Source organism: Carassius auratus, chromosome 13 (genome assembly GCF_003368295.1).
Source record: "Carassius auratus strain Wakin chromosome 13, ASM336829v1, whole genome shotgun sequence".
Lineage (NCBI taxonomy): Eukaryota > Metazoa > Chordata > Actinopteri > Cypriniformes > Cyprinidae > Carassius > Carassius auratus.
The window spans coordinates 3,730,017-3,754,443 of record NC_039255.1 but is presented as its reverse complement, the minus strand read 5'-3'; the positions used below and the strand labels follow the sequence as shown (position 1 = coordinate 3,754,443).

General features: G+C 36.6%; 1 protein-coding gene across 4 annotated transcripts in view; it reads right to left on the bottom strand.

The window, feature by feature from the left end:
- The window catches only part of LOC113112375 (arginyl-tRNA--protein transferase 1-like), a 71,248-nt gene that overhangs the window by 28,395 nt on the left and 18,426 nt on the right, over positions 1-24,427 (bottom strand). For 2 of the 4 annotated variants that reach the window (XM_026277916.1, XM_026277918.1), the window contains 4 exons: positions 21,548-21,676; positions 13,923-13,955; positions 7,625-7,806; positions 5,060-5,159 (listed from right to left, as the gene is read on the bottom strand). In XM_026277916.1, the coding sequence (XP_026133701.1) occupies positions 5,060-5,159; positions 7,625-7,806; positions 13,923-13,955; positions 21,548-21,676 (444 nt within the window). Of the gene's footprint in view, positions 1-5,059; positions 5,160-7,624; positions 7,807-13,922; positions 13,956-19,378; positions 19,508-21,547; positions 21,677-24,427 lie in introns of all 4 variants that reach the window. The other 2 variants (XM_026277917.1, XM_026277919.1) reach the window with 1 other exon arrangement.

Below are 24,427 nucleotides of genomic sequence, written 5' to 3'. Positions count from 1 at the left end.
ATTGCATTGAAAAGTGCAATAAGTTGCATTTGGATTTGGAAAGACACGAGTTGATTTGAAAAGATAGTTTCTGGATGTAGGTGAGAAACAAACAACCTTCTAACCCCAGACTAATCTCTCAGTGCAGAATGAGAGGGATGAGTGGCACTCATCCTCTGCTGTGAGAGATTGCCCATACAGAAGAGCGAGAGCTGGGCTCCAACCGAGCTCTATTCTCTATTCCACACACACAGCTCTGCACAAAGACAGACATACAAACAACTTCCAGGACTGCAGATCCAGCCTGAGGTTGAAAGTTTCAGTAGACTGCAGTGCAGAGAATCAGTGAATTAAGATCTCCAGTGACTTTACACTCACTGCCGCATTGCAGAGATGCTCGAAGCTTTGAGATGGGGAAATTATGTCATGGTTTCTAATAGAGTGCAGCACTGATAAACCTGACTTGGATATGAAAACAATCAAGACCAAAGCTGTGATAAAAGACAATGGACCGTTCTACCAAACATGTGCCATTTGTGTAGCTCCTAAATAAATATACATTTATATATCACAATGAAATCTTATTTTTTGAAAGAATACTTTAAGGAAATGAACTATTGCATAAATAAAAAATAAAAAGCTTAAATGAAATTACCAGCCTCTCTCTCTCTCTCTCCATATATATATATATATACACATACATTTTTACATATCTGACACACACATTTGAGGTCTTAACATTTGAGGTGCATTTTAGGTGCACTATTCCTTTAAAGAGAGGAAAGTTTACATAAAGAGGAGAGCCTTCTACCTCTCTGATAACACGATCAGGTGACACCATGGACTACAGTAGCTCTGACCTCCTCCTCAACTGCTAATAGCTTCAACAGATGCATATGTTCCCTCTTCCTCACCTTCAGCTCTGAGCCGGACAGTCACTTTTATTGACTTTCTCCATCCATTGTATATGAATCAGCTGTTCAGTTGCCCAGCATCTCCCTCGTGTCAGTCAAATGACGGCCAACACACTTCACACTCGGCCACACCTGTGCAAGCACTTACATAAAGTTCCCACTGGACTGCTTTACCATCATCCTCTGTACTCCTGCAGCCCAGCTTGAACACGGCTCCAAGTCCCTTGTTCGCAAAAGAGGTTGAAAACCATCTACAAGCCAAGTGTGAGGCTACAGAACAGCTAACGGTGTCAGAAACTCAATAAACCAAATCTGGAAGCATACCATGACATTTTCCGTGGTTTATCCGCACCAAGAGGCTTAAGGGCTGAAAAGCATGGAATGCGATATTGAGATTGCGCTGATGATGAATTCTGCAGGTCAGTCTGATGCTGAGTTTACTGTAAGCTAAATATATTAGCATGTATGTACTGGACTTATGTATAAAATGTGTTTTATAATAATAATAATACAAATGAAAAAACGAATTAGTTATAAAGAATGAAAAAAACAAATAAAATAAATAATTACCACTGATTAACACAGAAGAATTATATACTTTTGTACACCAATGCAAGTCCTCAAACATGAAGACTTGAAGGTGTGCAACTATAATGGTATTTCCTCACTCATCTGCAGTGTTGTTATTGTCAACTAAAACAATTTAATTTTTTCAAATTAATTGAATTAAATAAAATAAAGTATAAATTGATGATAGAACAAATTGATTAATTGTGATTAATCTAGGGCCGGGACTTTAACGCGTTAATTGAGATTAATTAATTACACAAAAAATAACGCGTTAACTAAGATTAATTAATTACAGAAAAAAAAATTCCGCATATTTAATAACTCATTTTTGCACCGCGGAACGTTTCTCACTGGATGAGTGTCGCCGGACCGATTATACTGAAGCACCAACTAGCGTTCGCATATCACCGCAGCACATGATCGAACCTCAAGTATCACCTCAATGCAAAACATATAGCAGCTAGCGTGGACTTTACACTTTATGTTGAACTATGTATTATTTTGTTGGTGCAACAGTTTATGTTGAACTCTTTATCGTTTTGGCCAAGGTTATTGAGAGTTGGACTTAGTATGTTATGGCCTCTGAAGCAACAGAGAGATGTTTTCTAATAGTCAGTGTTTCCAATGTTCTGAATGTAATTGACAGTATTGTGTTTTACTTAAAAAACACTTTACAGAAGGTTCCAGCACCTATAAGCTTCCTGAATTTCTGAAATGTACTATTTCTAAATTGTTTCTAAATATGCTATTGCTACACTTAATGGCAAAAATTGCACTGGTTTGATAGACTTGGTTGAACAAAAATAAACAATATTTTGTTGCTTAAGCTTATGTATTCAGTCATTATTCAATGGTATACTATAAATCCATGTGAAAAAAAATTACTTCTCACTGTTCTCAGGTCAAATATTTATATGCGATTAAAATGCGATTAATTTCGATTAATTAATTACAAAGCCTCTAATTAATTAGATTAATTTTTTTAATCGAGTCCCGGCCCTAGATTAATCACATCCAAAATAAAAGATTTTGTTTGTGTTACATAATTATATGTGTGTACAGTGTATATTATATATATATATATATATATATATATATATATATATATACAGTCTTGTTCAAAATAATAGCAGTACAATGTGACTAACCAGAATAATCAAGGTTTTTAGTATATTTTTTATTGCAACGTGGCAAACAAGTTACCAGTAGGTTCAGTAGATTGTCAGAAAACAAACAAGACCCAGCATTCATGATATGCACGCTCTTAAGGCTGTGCAATTGGGCAATTAGTTGAAAGGGGTGTGTTCAAAAAAATAGCAGTGTCTACCTTTGACTGTACAAACTCAAAACTATTTTGTACAAACATTTTTTTTTCTGGGATTTAGCAATCCTGTGAATCACTAAACTAATATTTAGTTGTATGACCACAGTTTTTTTAAAACTGCTTGACATCTGTGTGGCATGGAGTCAACCAACTTGTGGCACCTCTCAGCTGTTATTCCACTCCATGATTCTTTAACAACATTCCACAATTCATTCACATTTCTTGGTTTTGCTTCAGAAACAGCATTTTTGATATCACCCCACACGTTCTCAATTGGATTAAGGTCTGGAGATTGGGCTGGCCACTCCATAACATTAATTTTGTTGGTTTGGAACCAAGACTTTGCCCGTTTACTAGTGTGTTTTGGGTCATTGTCTTGTTGAAACAACCATTTCAAGGGCATGTCCTCTTCAGCATAGGGCAACATGACCTCTTCAAGTATTTTAACATATGCAAACTGATCCATGATCCCTGGTATGCGATAAATAGGCCCAACACCATAGTAGGAGAAACATGCCCATATCATGATGCTTGCACCTCCATGCTTCACTGTCTTCACTGTGTACTGTGGCTTGAATTCAGAGTTTGGGGGTCGTCTCACAAACTGCCTGTGGCCCTTGGACCCAAAAAGAACAATTTTACTCTCATCAGTCCACAAAATGTTCCTCCATTTCTCTTTAGGCCAGTTGATGTGTTCTTTGGCAAATTGTAACCTCTTCTGCACATGCCTTTTTTTAACAGAGGGACTTTGCGGGGGATTCTTGAAAATAGATTAGCTTCACACAGACGTCTTCTAACTGTCACAGTACTTACAGGTAACTCCAGACTGTCTTTGATCATCCTGGAGGTGATCATTGGCTGAGCCTTTGCCATTCTGGTTATTCTTCTATCCATTTTGATGGTTGTCTTCCGTTTTCTTCCACGTCTCTCTGGTTTTGCTCTCCATTTTAAGGCATTGGAGATCATTTTAGCTGAACAGCCTATCATTTTTCGCACCTCTTTATAGGTTTTCCCCTCTCTAATCAACTTTTTAATCAAAGTACGCTGTTCTTCTGAACAATGTCTTGAACGACCCATTTTCCTCAGCTTTCAAATGCATGTTCAACAAGTGTTGGCTTCATCCTTAAATAGGGGCCACCTGATTCACACCTGTTTCTTCACAAAATTGATGACCTCAGTGACTGAATGCCACACTGCTATTTTTTTGAACACACCCCTTTCAACTAATTCAACTAATTGCCCAATTGCACAGCCTTAAGAGCGTGCATATCATGAATGCTGGGTCTCATTTGTTTTCTGAGAATCTACTGAACCTACTGGTAACTTGTTTGCCACGTAGCAATAAAAAAATATACTAAAAACCTTGATTATTCTGGTTAGTCACATTGTACTGCTATTATTTTGAACAAGACTGTATATATATATATATATATATATATATATATATATATATATATATATATATCAAACATATACATGAATATATTTATTTATTTATACATTTATTTATATATCATATATAGATAGGACATATATTGAAATATATATATATGATTAATCGATTTGACAGCCCTAGTTAATATTAGATAAAAAATAATGAAATGAAATAAAAATATATTTTTAAAAAATTGCTGAATAGAAGTATTTTGAAATCATAATAAATACTACAATAGTCAATAAATAAATGGAACAGTGCTCCTCTGATACTGTATCTACCATCTCACAGGTCAAATAAAGGAAGGAGGCAGAGATATCTCCTGTGCTGCTGGAGGCAGGTTTCTAGAAGTGTGGCACTGCGGTTGCTCCCGGGTGAGTCATTGGGAAAAATTAACGAGAGAAACAGATCACAGCAGCAACAGAGCGGAGAGGTGTGATGCTGGCGGACGACAGACCATTAACACCTTTAACAGGTGTCTACTTCAGCTCCAAAACAGAAAGCCCCCCTGTTGACTACGCAACCACTGCCCAAAAGAGTGAAAGAGAGGATACATGCATATTAACTATTTATGAAAGTGGATGCTTGCAACCCTTATAAAGACTTATTTCAACGGATATTTCTGTACTATTCAGCAAAGTGTGCTCTAGGGAAAAAAAATTGAAAGTGAGAGACCACTGGAAACCATTTGAGGTAGATGCACAAGATAAAGGTGCATTTTGCTGGATGCTACTACAATAGTCATGTTCTCTATACTGCCACCTCTATCAATATGGCATTGCAGTATCAGTGTTCGGTTAGGTGACACTGACCAGTGCAAACAGAAGATGAACGTACCTTATAGCGCATCTTGGGACACGAATGGACGTAGAAACCCAGATAGTAGTAGGCAAGTTTGGGGGACTGCTTCTGCAACTGCCTGGTGAAGGCAATCTCCCTGCAGAGAAGATGAGAGCAGAAACAGGCGAGTGTATGCGGTTATGCACGGTTTGTGCTCAAGGTTATAAAACTGCTCATAACAAAGACAAGTTAATGCTGATTTAATGCTACAAATATCCACTGTTTAATCATCAGATGTTTCCCTGATCAAATCATGGTAACATTCACTTATTAGTTTGACAGATTTCTGTCCATTTAGGTTACATTTTATGTGACTTTTTTACTTCTATGGAACACAAAATGAGATATTTAGCAAAATGTCCGTAAAGCCCTTTTTCCTAATGGGGCTAAGATATATATATATAAAAAAAAAAGAGAAGCATAAAAGTGATCCATATGACTTTTTTCGCTATATTCTGAAGACATACAATAGAGCTTTGTGCAAGAAAAGACAAAAAAAAGAGATAGGGTAAACCTAGGGAAAAAGAAGCAATTGACAATAAAACTGATTTATTCAGGGTTTTCTTTAAATAACTATAAAAAAGATCAGAGCTTGATTAATAACTTTATTATTAACAGTTTTTAATTTGACTATAATCAGGATATGATGCTTAAATTAGAAGAAACATCACTAGAGTTGCTGCATATGGCCCAGATCAGTTTTCCTCATAAACAGCCATTTAAATGTGTATCTAGAAGAGCAGAACAAGAGGAAGGGGAGGAGGAAAAACAAAAGGGAACTGAGAAAATAGAGGAGATTTATACTTCCTCCTGCGAGCAATCAATGCGCTCTCTTTCACTTCTTGCTTTATTCCCTGCACAAACATGTTTCTCTTTTCCATAAATAAATCCTGCTCTTTCTTCTCTCTTCTTCTGCATTTTGTACACTTCATACTCTCTGTGTTCCTAAAAATTAGGGGGAGAAATCTTTTTTTTTTCTTGCGGGGAAAAAGAGAGGAAGATAGAGGGAAGCCAAAGCAAAATAAAAGCGCTGGAAAATGAAAGAGAAAAATAGTGTAAGGAAAAGGACGACAAACAGCGAGGTGCTGGAAGGTCATGCGGTCGCTGCCAGGTTCCCGGGTTCCCATCCCCTGGTGACAAAGCCTGGCACTCCATGAATGAGAGAGGGATAAGAAGAGGCTGTGGAACCCATTCACAAAAAAAGAAAGAAAGGGCAGCCCCCTCCCTCCTGGATTTGAACCCCAGTCTCCACCCGCTCCGCGCTGGCAGCAGCTTGAAGCCTCCATTATCTCCTCTTCAGCGCTCTGACAGCCCTACACAAGCCAATTATACTACAGCGCTCACCACAGACAAGACGCCTGCTTAATATTAATGTCACACACACACACACATTCAGAGCAGGAGATGAGAGGACCAGATTTCTCTAACTATTAAAGGAGATGTAAAAAAAAAAATAGCACTCGATGAAACAACACAACATTCACATGGGTAAAGTTTTTTTAAATAGTATATATTTTTTTTAAATAAATGTATTTTCTTTGACTGAATAAGAAAAATATACGGTTTAAAATTATTATTAATTTTAATTATTAATTACAATTATATATATATTATAAAATAAAATTATATACAGTATATCACACCAAAATAAAAAAAAGAATACATTTAACAAATAAAAAAATAAATAGAAAATGAATCAAAGGTAAGCTATTTTATATATGTTTCCATTATTACTATAATGGGAATTAAAAGTTTTTTAATTTTTTTATTTTTTATAAAATATGGTACAATGTCCAGACACAATGTTCTAAATAAATTTTTTTAAATAATCCTACATTGATCCTAAAACAAATCTAAATCAACCTCTATTTTATTCATGATAAATATTCTTTTTTTATTATTATTGTTATGACTTAGGGGTTAAATAGGACAAAATTTGACCAAAACTCTCTAAATGAATCTTCAGCACGTTTAGGTCTTGGAGGAACCTCACTGTGTTTGTCTTTGCTGGCCATTCATCATTATTTGTACCGTCCAGCGCAGCACGCTCAGACAGTCTCACTCAATCACACTGACACACAACAGCACAAAGACACTGACCCGCGGCTGCTCTGGACACAACACAGCCCCACGCACAATCTCCACTTCTCACTCGCACCTTCTTTTTATTCTCCTGTCTGTGAGAAATGAGGCTCCCGAGGCCTCCAGACACCCAAAACTGAGAACACCACACACACACACACACACACATCTGGCATCTCCTGTAAAGTGTAACCTAATCAGATGAGCAGCCCATGTGAAATATGTACACACATATGTGAAACACAAAAAAATATAGGCATTTGGGTGTGTATGGTTGTGTTTTGAAAATAATATACAGTCAAACTCAGGATGGATTCCTGTGCTGTTCATCTGCAGCATTGATGCTGCTAAACTTTTTTTGGGGAGGTAGTGTAGCCTAGTGGCTAAAGGTTTGGGCTGGTGACAAAAAGGCTCAAACTAGTTTATGTTTTTGCCTAAAAAGCTCAGAGATTAGAGTGAATGTATGATTGGCTGACCAACCTGAGAGCAGAGTAGGTGCCCAGTGAGAGCGAGGAGAAGTCGGGGTGATAGTAGAAGTACACAGAAGACACACAGGAGGGCAGGATGTCCAGAACTCCTACAGCTACTATTCTGCCATCCAACCAATACTGCTGATGAAACGAGCCGTAGCCCACATCAGGACCATCAGGAGCCGTCTCAGCCTGGAGAAGATGAGCACGAGTCAGAGAGAGAACATCAGTTATTATTATAAACATTTAATTATTATTATTTGTAGCCTTTCGCCTCTTTTTTTTGGATGTTGAAAACTCTGCTGGTCAGACTCAAGCATACATTACTCACATTATATATGGAAGTGGAAAAAAAGAAGAAAAAAATTATATTCATTAAAAAATGTTATATATATTTTTTAAATGTAATTTATTCCTGTGATGCAAATCTGAAATTTTCAGCATCATTTCCAGTCTTCAGTGAAACATGATTCTTCAGAAATCATTCTGATATACTGATTTGCTGCTCAAGAAACATAGTATAGGGCAAATAAAGAGCATACTAAAAAGGGAGCAGCTTTTTAGTCATCACCAAACATCCCAATTTTATCCATAATGATGAAAAGGATATTCAATTAGAAAAAAACATAAAGGGTGAGACTTTTTATTTTATTTTTATTTAAAAATGTTATTGACATTTATTTTTTGTGTATACTGATGAACTGTACAGAATAAGACCTGGAACAGTCAGTTTAGATATACTTTAAACTTTAAATTGAATTTCCAGATTTCTGATTTTCAGAATTTCCAATATTATATCATGCAAATCAATTTAATAAATGAAAACTTCATGAAATATGTTCCTGTGTGTGATCCTGTGTCAATCAATGGTCAAACAATCTGAAAGTTTGAGCTTGCAAAGGAACAGTGTGTACAGTAGCTTGCTAATAGTTCCCACATGTGGGCCGAGAGCAGAGGTGTGTGTGTGTGTGTGGTAAACGTCCATGCCAGGCGCACACACAAACTACAAGAGGCCATTTAATAAAAATCCTTGCATGAACAGAATCGATCTCCACTCTGAAAGCCTGGGCAGGAGGGACAGAGGGGCTGTTTTTACCCTGTGTGTGAAGGTGTGTGTAAATCAGTCGAACCACAAAAAAAAAACAACTACCACTACGGTTATGTCTGAAGATAAAAGCCCACATTCCTTCACGGGACATGAATGCATTCGTGTATGAATATATGTCTGCTGTTTTGGACGGCTGTAAAACCCCAAACCGTTACCTGCTCGAGATCATATTTCCCACTTAAACCTTTAAACTGGCTTTTTTCAGTCAAGTGGCTTATTGAGGAGGGTGTTTTATTCAGCCTGGTCCAGCTACGAGACTTCAAACGTCTCGGCGGGAGGGGGCCTACGCACCCATAGCCGTAACGGGATCCTTCGGCCCATCTGGGTCCAGTTAGCCCTGCAGGAAGCCGGCTCGTTATCACAACACCAGGGGAGCGACTCGGCCAATCCCATCAGTATGAGAGGCTTTAGACACTGCTGTGCCACGGTCACTCACCTCCAAATTAAAACCAACACACAAACTCCAAAAACGCCACTCACAATGTTTTTAATGGTAAAGCCTGTAAAACCCTGTTACGGCAAGGTTCCTTACTCTATACGGTGAAAAAGTCCTGAAACAGATTTTAGTCCTTTAGGAGCATGTTAAATGAACAGTATATCGGTTCTATAAATAAACCTGTTTTAATTTAAATTCAGTCCTGTAAAACCTAGCATCTTCCAAAGTCCAAACTTTACTCTGTTCACAACATCCCTAGAGAGGTGTTACAGTAAACCCCTCATTTCCCCGGCGAGGACCACATTCCACATATGTATAGGTTAGTTACTGTTATTCAAAGTGCTTGTCCAGCAGGTTGGCGCTTTAAACTAGCTGTCAGTATTAAGCAAACACAGATCTCAAGATGAAGGTGCTTTCATAGAGCGGCTAGTGGTGATGATTAAGGGCTTGCGGTGAAACGGAGAGCCCCTTCTCAATCTGCCTTCTGGCACCACATGTGCCGGGCCCCGTTTCTGTCAGAACCAGACCGGACTCAAATCCAACGCCTGTCATGCTAACTTACCCTCCGGCAGCGGAGAGCCACTAAAAGAACGTTAAGCTCTCAGCACCACCTGACAGCTGCCCATCTTTCATCCATAATGATCTGACGGAATGTTCTAGATGGTGTTTTCACTCCGTTTTAATGAAACGCAGCACCCGCAGAAGTATTTCACGGTGAAAGTATCAGACATGTTTACACAGCCATGACCTAAGTGCGGAAAATGGCATCACCTTGACCCTGGGATCACCTCGCCGGACAGCCTAATGACTGCGTCTGTGCACACAGATGAGGCCAACAATAAAGGCAGGGGCCCAAATCACAAGCATATGGTGCTCTGTGTCGCTCTTTGTTCGGCTGGCTTTCTCTAGTGTGCAGTGGCGTGCTAAGCGTCCGTTTGCAGTCTGCAGAGGGGACGCCAGCAGGCTGTTTGTCAGGCGGATGGGTAGCAAAACAGTGACTACTCTATGTCATAGAAACAATAAGAGAGGTTAATGCATGCAGGAAACCATCCAACCAGATTCCATCATACAGGAGGCTGCACTCATACACTGATGCATGTACAGTATCAGAATAGCATTGTAGAATAAGAGAAGAGATCCTTTGATAATACAAATGTATAAATTATACTATTTAAATAATGTGTGTTTTGTTTGTAAAATTTACAATAATAAAAATAACTTACATATAAATACAATACATTTATTCATAATTTATTATTATAGTATTTTAGGGGGGAAATGTATAAAAGATTTGTCAGAATATAATTATGTGTGTGTTTGTGTGTGCATTAACTTTATAATAACAATAATTTACACAAATCTAATTATTTTATTTGTGTTTATGTATATGGAAAATATAAAAAGATTTAATAAAACAAAAAATATAATACTATAAAATAGTTTATGTACTAAAAAAAAATCCCATAATATATTTTACATGTATGCAATGATTTGTATCGTAAAAAGTGCTATACAAATAAACTTGAATTTAACTGAATTATTTTATGATGACAAGTCATGCCTGAAATCTGATGCCTGAAATCACCCTATAGCATATAACAGATAACCCCGATGTACACTGTGAGAGGCACATACAAATAAAACTAACTTGAATGTAGTACAATAGAAAATAAAAACCCCCATTATATTATATTACAGAACACAGAAATTATTCCCACAGAGCATTAAATGTCATAGAATTATTCCTCAAACGTGGCCCTGGAGAGTCACTGGGAATGTAGCAGGACTCAAATGTTATTCGAGTCACACAGAGGCACTCTAAACTCAGCACTCATTAGACGCAGCTCTCAGCGACGGCTCATTTAACCCCAACGTGGAAACAGCAACGCTCGATTACGGCTGCCATTTTTCTCCGAGCCTCCACTCACGGCATGCTCCCTCTGTGGCACAGATGCAATGCCTGTCCTGGATACATGCAGGCGTGTGGAGCTCTGATTATGGGAATGTGTTTATTAATGCCCTAACGATTTCATTGTGCATCCTTCAGATGAGAATATGTGTCATGCTGACAGAGGCACAGACAGTTGAAGCCCAAGTGCTATCGCTTGTCAAAACCAGTCACTGGAATTAAAAAATAAAGGAAAATTATGACATAAATAGTGTCCGACGAATATGTGTGTACACGCATGTGGAAAAACAGGGGAATGGGGCAAAGGCAGGGTTTGAGGTCTATAAAACCTTGACGACTAATTACACAACACCACTGTTAATGAGCATTTCCCCTTAGGACAGACATTTCAGGTCAATAAAAAGACATTTAAAAAAAGCCAAAGTAGAAACAGAACTACAAATGCAACACATGCGTGCATAAGGAGAAGGGCATCTCAGTAAACGCCATGTGATACACACGTGAACAAACACACACACACACACCTAGATAAACACAAGCAGGTGAAGGAGTCTAATGCATGCTAATGGCATATCCACAATTACGTTCCTTAACTTTTGACTTTCCAGGCGAAGTTCAAATAGTGTTATTGTTCACGCATCTTTAAGTGAGCGGATACACCACAAGCGCACTCGGTTCTCCACCTGATGACAACTGCCCCTTTAAGATTTCTGCACGAAGAATCTTACTTTATCTGTGCATGAAATAAAAGAGTCTATATTAGCATTGTCTTTCTATAATGTAGTACTAATCAAATCATCTAATTAAAGCATCATTTCTTGAGCTAAACAAGTGAAACTAGTTTTGGTCAGTAAGATTTTAGAAATTAATACTTTTATTCAACAAACCATTTAATCAGATCAGAAGTGACAGTAAAGTCATTTACAATGTTACAAAAGATTCTTTTTTTTTTTTAAAGCTGGTCTTTTGATTTTTCTATTTATCAAAATTTTATAATAAATTCTAAAATAATTTTAATTAATGTTTCTATTTATGTGTCACAGTTTAAACATAAATATTAAGCAGTACAGCTTAAGAGTAATGATGCTGAAAATACAACTTTGATCACAGGAATAAATGACATTTTACAATATATTACAACAGAAATCAGTAATTTTACATTACTGGCACTGAATTATAATAATGAAATTGTGCAATAGTGACACCAGCAGTAAAGTTACGGTAGGAGTGTGTGTCTCTCCTGCCTCCCCTGACCCCACTGAGTTTTTAGAGACACCATATACAGAGCGGTGGGTTTGGGAATTAATGAGGGGAAGTCACATGAGAGAAGGGAATACCTCCATCGCGAAATGACTGGAAATGATTGGTTATGATTGGCTATGGTTGGTTCATGTGATAAATCCCACCTCTTGTGTTTGTGCGAGTTCCACTTTCACAAATGAGTCTGAATGAACAATATAATGCCATTAACAACTCACACACTTATATAGCACCACTTTGCCAAATCCAACTTCAAATGTCCTGAAAACATGATCTGAGGGGGTTTTAGTGAGCAATCAGCTTGTTGAAATTAAAGGTGCATCTCCGCATCTGTGACCAGTGTTAACCGAGCTCTGATGAACTGAAAATTAGTTTATTATTAAAAAGAACAGTCTTAAGTGTCAATTTTTCGAAATTGAGATTTACAAATCATCTGAAAGCTGAATAAATAAGCTTTCCATTGATGTATGGTTTGTTAGGATCAGAATATTTGCAGAATATTTGGCAAAGATTCAACTATTTGAAAATCTGGAATCTGAGGGAGCAAAAGAATCAAAATACTGAGAAAATCATCTTTAAAGTTGTCCAAATGAATTCTTAGCTATGCATATTACTAATAAAAAATTAAGTTTCAATATATTTATGGTAGGAAATGTGCAAAATTTCTTCATGGAACATGATCTCTACTTTATATCCTTGTATAATTTTGACCCATAAAATGTACTTTTGGCTATTGCTACAAATATACCCCAGTGACTTAAGACTGGTTTTAGAATTAAAGATATAGAGAATTTACATATATTTGTACCATGCCATAGTACTTTTCTGTAATTCAAAAAGCTCTTTTTTTATGGAAAAGCAACGTCAATAAGATGTCCAACCTCCTCCATTCAACCACATGTTAACATCCCAAACATCACCAAACATTTGCCTAGTCACATTTGCTCTTTAATGACCTCTTCTGCTCCTCAATAATAAAGTAACACAACAAGAGGATTCTTAACACTGTCAGCTGGACATGACAGAGACACGGTCATCTGTCAGGCACAATTTCACATCACAGTCAACTCTTTGTTTGTGTCCCGTGTGTGTGGTCATGCCATGCTGCACAGAAATGTGGTTGGTTTGGACAACACTTGAAACTTTTTCCATTGATTCATGAGAACAATTACACTGCTACCCAGAGAGCCGTTTCCACATGTTGTTTGTCTCACTGCGGCTCTCCTATAGACTGCACAAAATTAACATTGTTCCTTACCCTAAGGTTTTATACAAATATATATGAAAGTATCTCACAAAGAGTCATATTCTCCTTTAAAATCAAAAGAAAACAAATATAGGTTCTGTGCAAAATCATTTTTAAGTAATTATAATGACCACCAATGGAAACTATATGCGTACTTTGAGTTCTTCAGCAGAACCAGTATTTGACTAGAAACCATAAGAAATGTTAAGATTATGATCCATATGGAACTACTGATGAAAGTGATTAAATCATCTGCTTTAAGACTAAACTGGACCTGTGCAGTTTCAAAGGGAAATCCTCTGAATTGGACAAGACTTCAGAAAGAGAGGCAATTCTAAAAAAGACTTACCTCTAAAGGAGAGTCACAGAGGAACCTCTTGAACTGTGAGGGGAAAGAGTTAAGAAAAATGTGTTACTTTACATTCATGTACATATGACAAAATACAAAAGATCTAGTTGGTAGGCAGTCTGATGAATACAGCTGAGCACATTTGATATGGCCTTTTGCATGATTTTATCAAACATCTCTCCTGTAACCTTTGCTAACTCAAATCCCTTATTAAACTGCTAATGCCTGACAAGGCTTCATTCGATCTATAATACCTACACACAATCATGCACATAGAAAACGGAGTAAAGATTAATGACAACATGTCTGCAAACAACATTTTGCAGTGCTGGGCTGGGTGCGATGCTCGAACAAACAGATCAATGCTTTAAATCTTCAATTGGACTTTCAAATGTTTTAATTCTCCTTTATCGAAGAGAGTTGAAATAAACTTGGCTCAACAACAAAACACACAATTGTGACTTTTGTAATCACACTGATGTAAGACATTTAATATTGTTGACTTAATTTCCCAATGAGTAGCTGTTCAGTCATTAGTTTGTTTTGGCCCGAAGCGAGGCGGCAGTAGCTGGATAGCATTGTGAAGAAGGAGAAAGAGCGAGACGTTTATTCAAGGAGGTTTTTAATAACTTGATCTTTGCTAAAGCATTTTCTTCAGTGCCATGGTGGAATTTAGTTGTTATTGATGACTGACAGATGATTTGGGTAGTGTGTTCCTCTGTTTAAATCACAAATAAGGCCTAGAAATGACAAAAAAGACAAAAGAACACACACTCATACAGCATGTTAGGACACAAAACACATTTGACAACCACGCACAAGGCAGACAAGAGTGCTTATTTGGCAAAATACTACTGAAAATGAATGACGTCAAGTTGCTTTAAATCGCGGCACTCTATTAAATATAATAAAAAATATATATCTTGTCAGCTACAAGTGACTAATTCCAAAAAATAAAATAAAATGAATAAAACCTTTAAATGGCACATTCAGTAGCATGTGAGCTGGTTGTCAATGCTTATCTACAGACCTGTGAAAGAGATATAATTCATCTACATTCATTCCATTAGATTTGAAGAAACCTTTGAATGAAGCCACTGATTCCACATCTTCATCAGAATAAATTAGATGGAATTACATTTGGTTCCATGTATCCCCCTCCATACAGACACACACAACGAGGGTCTGGTAGTAATTGGGCAAAACCAGGCTCCTGTGGTTTAAAATGCTACAAAACGAGCGTGAGCAGCTTTGCTCATTGGACGGCGAGAGGGTTGGAGAGAATTAGTCAGCAGTTACAAACTCCATATGGTGATTTCTGCATCTGTGTTGTTTAGAGGATAACAGCGTATGAGGGTTGGGAATCAAGAATAGTCCTAAATATACTACAACCACACAATTTATGATATTCGGTTTCGTTAAAAGTCCTTGAAAGATATACACTTTTCAGAGAACTGTTATACTGCATGGCTTATATCAACAACTTATTGCAATAAGGCTCAGTTTGTTTACATCTCCAGGTGGTTGTGAAAGAGAGACGTATTGTTGGGAAAGTGGAACTGAGAACTGAGAAGGGATATGGGAGAGGGGTGCAGGGAGTCGCTCGAGGGGTAAAAGCTGCCAAAGACTCTCTCCTGTGCTGCCAGGCACTCAACAGGGGGGTTTGTGGGTAACGGCTCTATGAGAGAGGACAACGCAGCCTTGCATATTTCCATTAGTCTTCATGCTGATCTCCTGGAGCCTGGCAGCCGTGACCCAGCCTGGTTACTAACTTGGACTGGACAACATTAAGATTTACATTAACATGCATAGAAGAAGAGAAAAGAAGTTAAAAAGAGAAAGAGACAGAGAAAAGAAAAAAAAGAGCAGAAATAAAAAGGAAAATAAAGAGGTGAAAAAGGAAAGACAAAAATAAAGTAAAAGAAAAAAGTAAGAAAAGAGAAAAAAGGGAAAGAAAAAAAATGGAAAAGGAAAATACTAAAAGGACTAAAAAAGAAATAAAATGGAAAAATAAATTAAAAATCAAAAGAATAAAGAAAAGGGAAAAGAAGAAAAAAGAAAAGAAAAAATGAAGAAAACTTGAAAGGAATAGCAAAAAATACAATTGGAACTATTAAAATGAGAAGAAAAAAAAGAAAATGAAGAAATTAATAAAATATTGGAAAAGGAAATAAAATAAGAAAAAAAAAAAAGAAGTAATGACTTGCTCTCTCCAAACCAAGTTTCTGACATGACCAAGCCCTTTAATTTCTCAACCTCTCCAATCCAACTTTTTATTACTCAGTCAATACCTGGTGAAAAAGTTTTTTTTCTCTAATTAAATCCTGATGTTGAAAGAGAAATCTGTTATTAAACACAAGCATTCATGCTTTTTTCATCAGTGTCATTCTCTCTGTAGCCCTTCTTCAAATCTTGTTCTGAAATGTTCCAAAAAGGCCTTTTGTGAAAGCAAAAAGGTGAACTCGAACCAAAAGTAGGAAGTGAAATGGCTCAGCAAGGATTTAAATCTCTGCTCATCTGAAATTAGGCAGAACGTAGTGAACCTCCTTAACAGACCATGAAATCAACCTACATCTGTCCAAAAGGAAATACGGCAACACCATACTTCATTTAACTAGTTAATATTTTTTAACACACATTATATATATATATTATATATAGAAAAGGAGTTTTAAGAAAAAAAAGAGCTAAAAATGCCATGCATCATTTAACAGCAAATGCATGTACTAACACTTAAAAGTCTGAGACCCTAGTCTTTGTAAACCAATCCTTCTGGTAAGAATAAATGCACATTAATCAATTTATGTTCCTCCTCTCCTCCCCATTCCTACTCTGTATAATTAGTTAATGTGTCATTAGGTGGAGTAAATACAGTTTTAACAGGATTTGTTGTGCTGAAAATTAGTGCCACGTGTGTAGGAAGTCAGTCACGCCCCACTAAATCAGAATACAACAGCAGAACTGATTTCTTTCACACTGATTTCAAGCAATACAATGACCAGAAGTCATTCGTTTCCACTGGGATTCTGAGAGAAATGGGTTATTGCACGACCAACCCACAAACTCCATCATTTACTTTAATCACAGTTTCCAAAAGGAGAATTGATGATAACAGCAAATCAGCATATTAGGATGATGTCTGAAAGACACTAAAGACTGCAGTAATGGCTGCTAACAAGTCAGCTTTGCATCACAGGAATAAATAGCATTTAGAAATACATTACAATAGAAAACTGTTCTTTTAAATTGTAATAATATTTCAGAATATTTCAGTTTTTACTGTATTTTTTTAATCAACTAAATGCAGACTTGGAGAGCCGGAAAGACTTCTGTCAAAAACATTTTAAAATCTTTCCATCCCAAAACTTTAATTTCTTAATTAATTTCACGATTCAAATTCCCACATTTTACGAGCATGAGGATGTATTCATTTGCTGCTGGCAGAGCCGGTTTCCAGGCCTAAGGGTGACAAAGGCCTCTCAAAGACAAAGAATATTTGCAAAATATCCGTTTTTTTTATTTTATTTTATCTATCATAAATGCAGCCTTGATGAGCATAAGTGACTACTTTGAAAATATTTAAAAACTGCCCCCAAACTTTTAAACAATAGTGTACATGTGTAGAGAATGTTTCAGGTCTTAATGTAGAGTTGCACTTCATTACAACAACATGAGATGAGAGTGTCAATACTTCAAAGATAAAAACTATATTTACAGTGCATTCACAAACAACAGATCCATAAGCTATTAACCTGCTGACGGACTTCAGCAAGCCTCACTGAATGCAATAAGATCAATCTAGATTTGTCGCTAGCGCTTGCTCAATACTCTTGCTGTTAGGTCACACAAAAAAAAAGACAATTTGGTGTCTTTAGACTCCAAAAAAACATCTGGTCTATTATCAACACCACAAACTACTATCATTTTATACTCAAAAACCTTCCAAAATCAGTCACATTTCAAATGAAACCGCAATTTCACTATATTCATGACCTGTTTGTCATTCAGTTCAGTGTTGCTTTTTTATCATTCTTTATAGAAAATTTGATTTTTCTCAGCCTCCCCTTGTTCTCCTGACAGTGTTTTAATAATGTAAAGATTCCCCACAAGCTCCCAGACTGCAAATGTTGCTTCTTTTATGACACGCAATTGAGTTATGGCCATGTTTTACAAAGCAGGGTATGTGTTCGACCCAGTCAAAGAAATAACACACGGTAAAAGAGTTTTACCCGCTTACATCTCAACAGATCCATCCAGTCCTGATTCACTCTCTACCAAAACACTGTGAATTACTGACCAATCCAGACAATTGTTCATGTAGTTCTGCATGTACTAGAGAATTATTATAGCAGCTTTTCATTCAGCAACAGACATCTGTAATGAAAAGTTATGGAGTCTTTCAGCTCTGACTCAAAATTCTACAGTCATACATTTCTACTACTGCACGACTGTTACTAAAATCATCAAGGGGGGCATTAATAGAAGATGCAATAAAAATAAAAAAACGTTGGGTTCATGAATTATACAGTATATGGACCAAAATCTGCTCAGTCAAAAAAACATTAGAAATCTTCATTTCACATTTAGCATCAACCCCTCAACAAAACAAACGTATAATAAAGTACCTTCTGTGACGTGCAATGTTCTTTGAGGAATCTACGTATATAAACATTTAGCCTCCGATTTAGCTCTTTTTATGGCAGTCATTACAAAATCAATGCATTCAGGCAGAAGCACTGTACAAAATACATAAAACCACACTGAATCTGTGAAATCTTTTTGCATATTTTACGCACATAATGCACTGAACATTTCTTTTTTCATTTGAAACAATTTTAACTCAGAAGTTGCTAGCAAACTTACACAAATAATTACAAAGAAATGGCAAGCAACACATTGAACTAAATGATAAAGTATAATGAATGAAGTAGTATTTTTGTTTTATATTCTTTTATATTATAATACAATTTATACTACTATTACAATTTATATCATGGTACTATTATATATATATATATATATATATATATATATTACTATTTCATTAACATAATATTTTATAAAAATAATTTTTACAGTGTGGGTGGGAAAGTCTACTGATTAGATTCAAATACAAATCCAGAAATCTCTACTTTTATTTAGTAAAAAAAAATGCAGTGTCAGTAACATCCATTTAAAACTTGATCAAAATGTCACTATAATTGGAAAACATGATGCACGCCCATGCAAAAATTCTCTGCCACTGCTATGTGTGTGCCAGGGCATTGCTAGGGTATTCTGGGTGGTTACTAGAAGTTTCATACTTAGAGTTAGGAGTTTGTTCCTAAACTTATGTAAGAACAATAGCACAAAGAGCCAAAAAAAAAAAAGTAGATTTTTGAGTTAGTGAGCAGAGCTTTAGGTCAACCGGTTGAGTGTTTCATGTAGTTGTGAATGTGACATGTTTCTGTCTGTACCTCGCTCTCCCCGCACTCGTACGGAGCGTCACCATGAACGGTCATCTGGTAGCGGGCGTACACTGCTGCTGACTGCTCGTACGACGCCAGGAAGTCCGGGTCCTCAAAGCTGACCGGCACTAGCCTCACCTTCAGAGTGATGAAGGGACGATTAGAGGGAGGAAGAACAACAAAACGCCACGGGAGGAGAACACGATTGAATAAGAAAGATGGAAGGATAATAAGAAATCAAAAAAGAATAATGAGAAATAAAAAAAGGGAAATGGAAGATAGGGAGAATAAAGGGAAAAGGTCATGAATGTGTGGATAAGGGGAGTGGTTAATACAAAAATAATAATGAATTAATTTCAACAACACTGTATATATCTCATTTGCAGTGTTCTGTTCACATGACCTTTTAAATGTGACCCATATCAGAGCCTGGTCTGAACAGGCAATGCTTTAACTCATCACAATTTAACTGAATAAATGAGTCAATGTCGTAATTTGTTATAGGAAGCCCTGGTCTCCTCTGTATTTTTGTGCAATTCAGTTTAAAACTTAAGTAAGCAACTAACAAATTCACATCATCGCTTTTGCACAATATGGCTGTCACCATACAAATAATGATTAATATTAGTGACCTTATAAACTAGTCTTATTAGGCTGACAATGGAAGTCATCAAGGAATATGATATAGTTTGGAAAATTCAAAGAGTGTAAAAGAAGCGCACAGTTACACGATTTATATTACAATATTCTGATGAATCAAAAGAAAAAATAAAGCACATAAGATATAAAGACAATTATGACAGAGTAACTTGTTTCCATGTTGAGTTAGACAGGGAAGGGAATGTGTTTCATGGATTCAAACTAAATGTAGGGAAACAGGAGGCTGAAGGTGAGGCTGGTGCACTGCGGCTGTGAAGATCTACTCAAGGCTAAAATCACATGCCTTGGACTCATACAGACTCAATGAATGTCATCTGGGCAGTGGGATAAGCACTGGTCCCTTAACAGATTTTAAAAATAAATAAATACATTAAAAAAAACACCCATTCCAAACTTGATCTTTTTCAATGTACCAACTCAAGCCAAACAAAACCAGCATGTTTGAGACCAATATATGCAGCAGGGCATCAATAACATGGCACCTTTCAATGTGTACACACACACACACACACACACACATACACAAAGCATTCATAAACACTTCAATAACTTGGAACGGTCATAAAGTGAGGGCAGAAAGAACAGAAATTTATAAAAAGCCAAAGATTGAAGTGCAACGCCAATTCAGCCCAATTAACAACAAAAAAGTCCCATACAAAGCTTCCCATTTATTCTCTAATCCATTTAAACAACTTAAACATATGACAATGTTTTTATTATGTAAGCTAATGTGCTGACCTACTCATTACTCAAAAGAGCCATCTGGTCGGGTCAGACATCAACAGAACCACATCACAGCATATGTTTGTTACCACATGCAACAAGCAACATGCATATATTAGCAGTGGCAGAGAATTGAACAAATAAGCTTAAATATGTTATGTCACTGGGTTGATGATTTAGCTTTGGCGCTATAACAGGAAACACTGATGATGACGCAAATTAATGCTAATGAACTGTAATTTCTCACATTAGTCAAAGAATTACTAAAACTTAGAAAACATTTGCAAAACTGTAGTAAAAAACAAAAGGTGCACTACCTACAAGATGATGTTTGACTAAAGTTGCTGCTTTCAGTTTGACTATTTGGAATATGAAAGTGGAAGGAAAACACCAGTATAAGAACCTAAAAATCTCAACAGCATAAAAAACTCCTCATTTTACATGGACACCTGTAGAATCGTGGAGTTTCCGTGGCTTACCTCCATTTTTTTCACTTATAACTGCTTCAGCCTTTCCTCATTTCCTGTCTGCTTGCTATGGGTTTCCTCCTCCTCACTGCTGTTTTAAAACACTGCTCATTAAAGTCCCTGCACTGTGATTTCTCGCTTCCAGTTGAACATTCTTTTATTTCTACCTCATGCTCTTTACCATTTCCACCCATCTTGGACTCTGTTTCATGCATCACAAGTCAAAACCCTCAAAATATTTTTTGGTTTTAACACGAAAGTAGAAGCATGGCCATGTCAAATGTGCTCAACAGCTAAGAGAAAGCCCTTCAGTGGTGGATCCCCTGACCTGGCTCTCGGTAGGTTTGTCAGGCGGGTCCTTGTGAATGACCATCTGGTAGAGTTTGTACACTTGGTACGAGGCGTCAAACGAAGCTTTGAACTGTGGACTGGGAGGGTTGGAGCGCACTAGCCTCACCTTCAACATGGGGATGAGCATCACAGGGTTAAACAGAAAAATGATAGATTGTTTTTCAAGAAACACGCCAAGATAAAGTTAAAAGTGCAAACACAGCAGGAGAACATCTTATGATTTGGAATGGAAACAGAATAAAAATAAATATGCAGTCCTCTTTTACAGCACATGGGTGAATCTCATGAAACAGGTCAAGAACATGAACAGGTCCAATCCAAAGGATATTAAAGGTGTAACAATACGCAACTGTTTGTTTCTTAACTGTTTGGTTCGGTTTGCTGTTGGGGTAGAGTTCATGGTATGGCACCAGCAATGTTATTGAACACTAGATTCACTTTTAATGCAATAATGATGATGATAATAATAATAATAATAATAATAATAATAATAATAACAACAACAACAATTGCGCTTTATTAGTTCACATAATTAATGCATTAACATAAGACTTTAAAAAATAGTTTTTAGATTTACAGAGAAATCTATTGCCTTAAAAAAGTAAATAAAATAAATTAATGCCGAAATAATGCAAACAAGTCATTGGACATTACATATAGGCTATATATAAAAATGCATGTGCCATGGATAAATAAAATGGAACAATAAGGAAATAATTTTAATCAAAACATAGTACCGTATTTTTTCGGACTATAAGTCGCACCTGAGTATAAGTCGCATCAGTCCAAAAATACGTCATAACGAGGAAAAAAAACATATATAAGTCGCACTGGACTATAAGTCGCATTTATTTAGAACCAAGAAAAAACATTATTGTCTAAAGCCGCGAGAGGGTGCTCTATGTTTTCTTTGGTAGATTACAGGAGCACTGAGAAGCATAGAGCGCCCTCTCGTGGCTGGAGATGGTAATGTTTTCTCTTGGTTCATTTCTCTCGGTTCATGTCAAATTAATTTTGATAAATAAGTCGCACCTGACTATAAGTCGCAGGACCAGCCAAACTATGAAAAAAAGTGTGACTTATACTCCGGAAAATACGGTAACTGAATTTGAACTTGAGAGTCGCAAGCAGTTTGAGAGGTGGCTGTGCGAGCTGTGGCTGAGAGCGCACTGAAGACCGTCATTCAGAGAGTGGACAAGTACTTTATGGGTTAAAATAGCTTTAATGTTTAAATTGGCATTACTTAAATGGATTAATGACGTGCAAGTGACAATTCTGTCAACTGTCCAAAACGCACATTAGAATTGCAGAGCAAACTTAATGTTGATATTATGGATTATTTTGAAAGAGTAGGAGAAAATGTAGCATCACCCAATCCCAATCATTCACACTGTTTGTAAAAGTTTTTAAATGACTGATCTGCTCTGATAATATTATAGCTACATTCTATAGTGCAGAAATATTTGTGGGAATTCCCCGCTTTATAATTGAAAATCCTGTAGGAATCTGTCGGATTACGCACAGGGAAATTCAATTATATTGCACAAAATCACAGAAAAATGGCAACTCTATAAATTCACAGCATTTTATTATAATGGAGTTGTTAAATTGTTATGTATATGATGACTGTTGTTTGTGCTGCTTGCGCTGAATGCTAGGGATGCATCTGGTCGAGTTACGCTGCAGTAAAGTGCTTCATTGTAGGCTTACTATGGTGATTATCTCTTCAGCGTGCAGTAGGGATGCAACGAGACCATTTTATCCGATCCGATATAGATATATATAGTGGCTGCATAAGTGATGAAGACATAACTCTCTGCATGCATTCCTTTCATAGCAATGCGCTGAAACAAGGCATATTCTTTAACAGTCATGTTTTCATTATAAATTTATGTATCCTATATGACAGATTTGTTCTGCACATAGTGTCCTTAAATGGTACCTTCCTTTCCAAAGTGATTCAATCAATTCAAAACCATAATGGTGTATGTGTTTGAAATGTCTCAGCAGGGGGTTATAGCGGTACGCCATGAGAATACTGTGGTACGTACCATGGGATGTGCTTTGCTGTTTTTATTCTGGATCCGTTTGAATATCGTTACACCTCTAATATATTTATAATATACAAACACACACAGACTCCAAATATTTTCATGAGATTCACTCATACATCTGCAAATAAGTGGTCAATGAAAAATCAAAGAAAACATGCTAGAATTAAAAATATATATAAAACAGTGACCCATACTCATCACATCACAACATTTGTTTGTTTGGGTAAGATTCAGCATGGGTTCAGCAACTATTTATGTATTATTATTATATATGTAAAATGATTATGTATCTATAAAAGGGTGACTCTCTTGAGAACATGTCCATGTCATATTTCACCTTGAAACTAAAAAGAAAAACATTTATTTGCATTAACAAAATAGCAATTTTATATCCCAATTATGAATCACTTAATTATTGTGACCCAAATTACTAAATATGACCTGGGCATGTTCTTAACAGGCTTCATGAGACTCTCTAATAATTTTATTTAGATCATCAGCTGTGTAATGCAATTAGTTGTGCATTTTCTCAACAGATTTTAAAAGAAGGTTACTGTGTCTCCAGAAATGGGTTCATTTGTACACGCCATTCATTGCTAAAGAACCACTTCCTGATCCTCAATGTAATGCAAACTGTAGAGAAGACGATTACACATGACTTCCTGCACTAATGATTAAACACAGACCTGCAGTGAATCCATCTCAAAGTGTCTTCTTACTCTATACTGTTACAAAGAAAACTTCCTGAACTTCTAGCAGCAGTTGAACTGGCTTTCATTATATTGCATTAGCAACCACAGTCA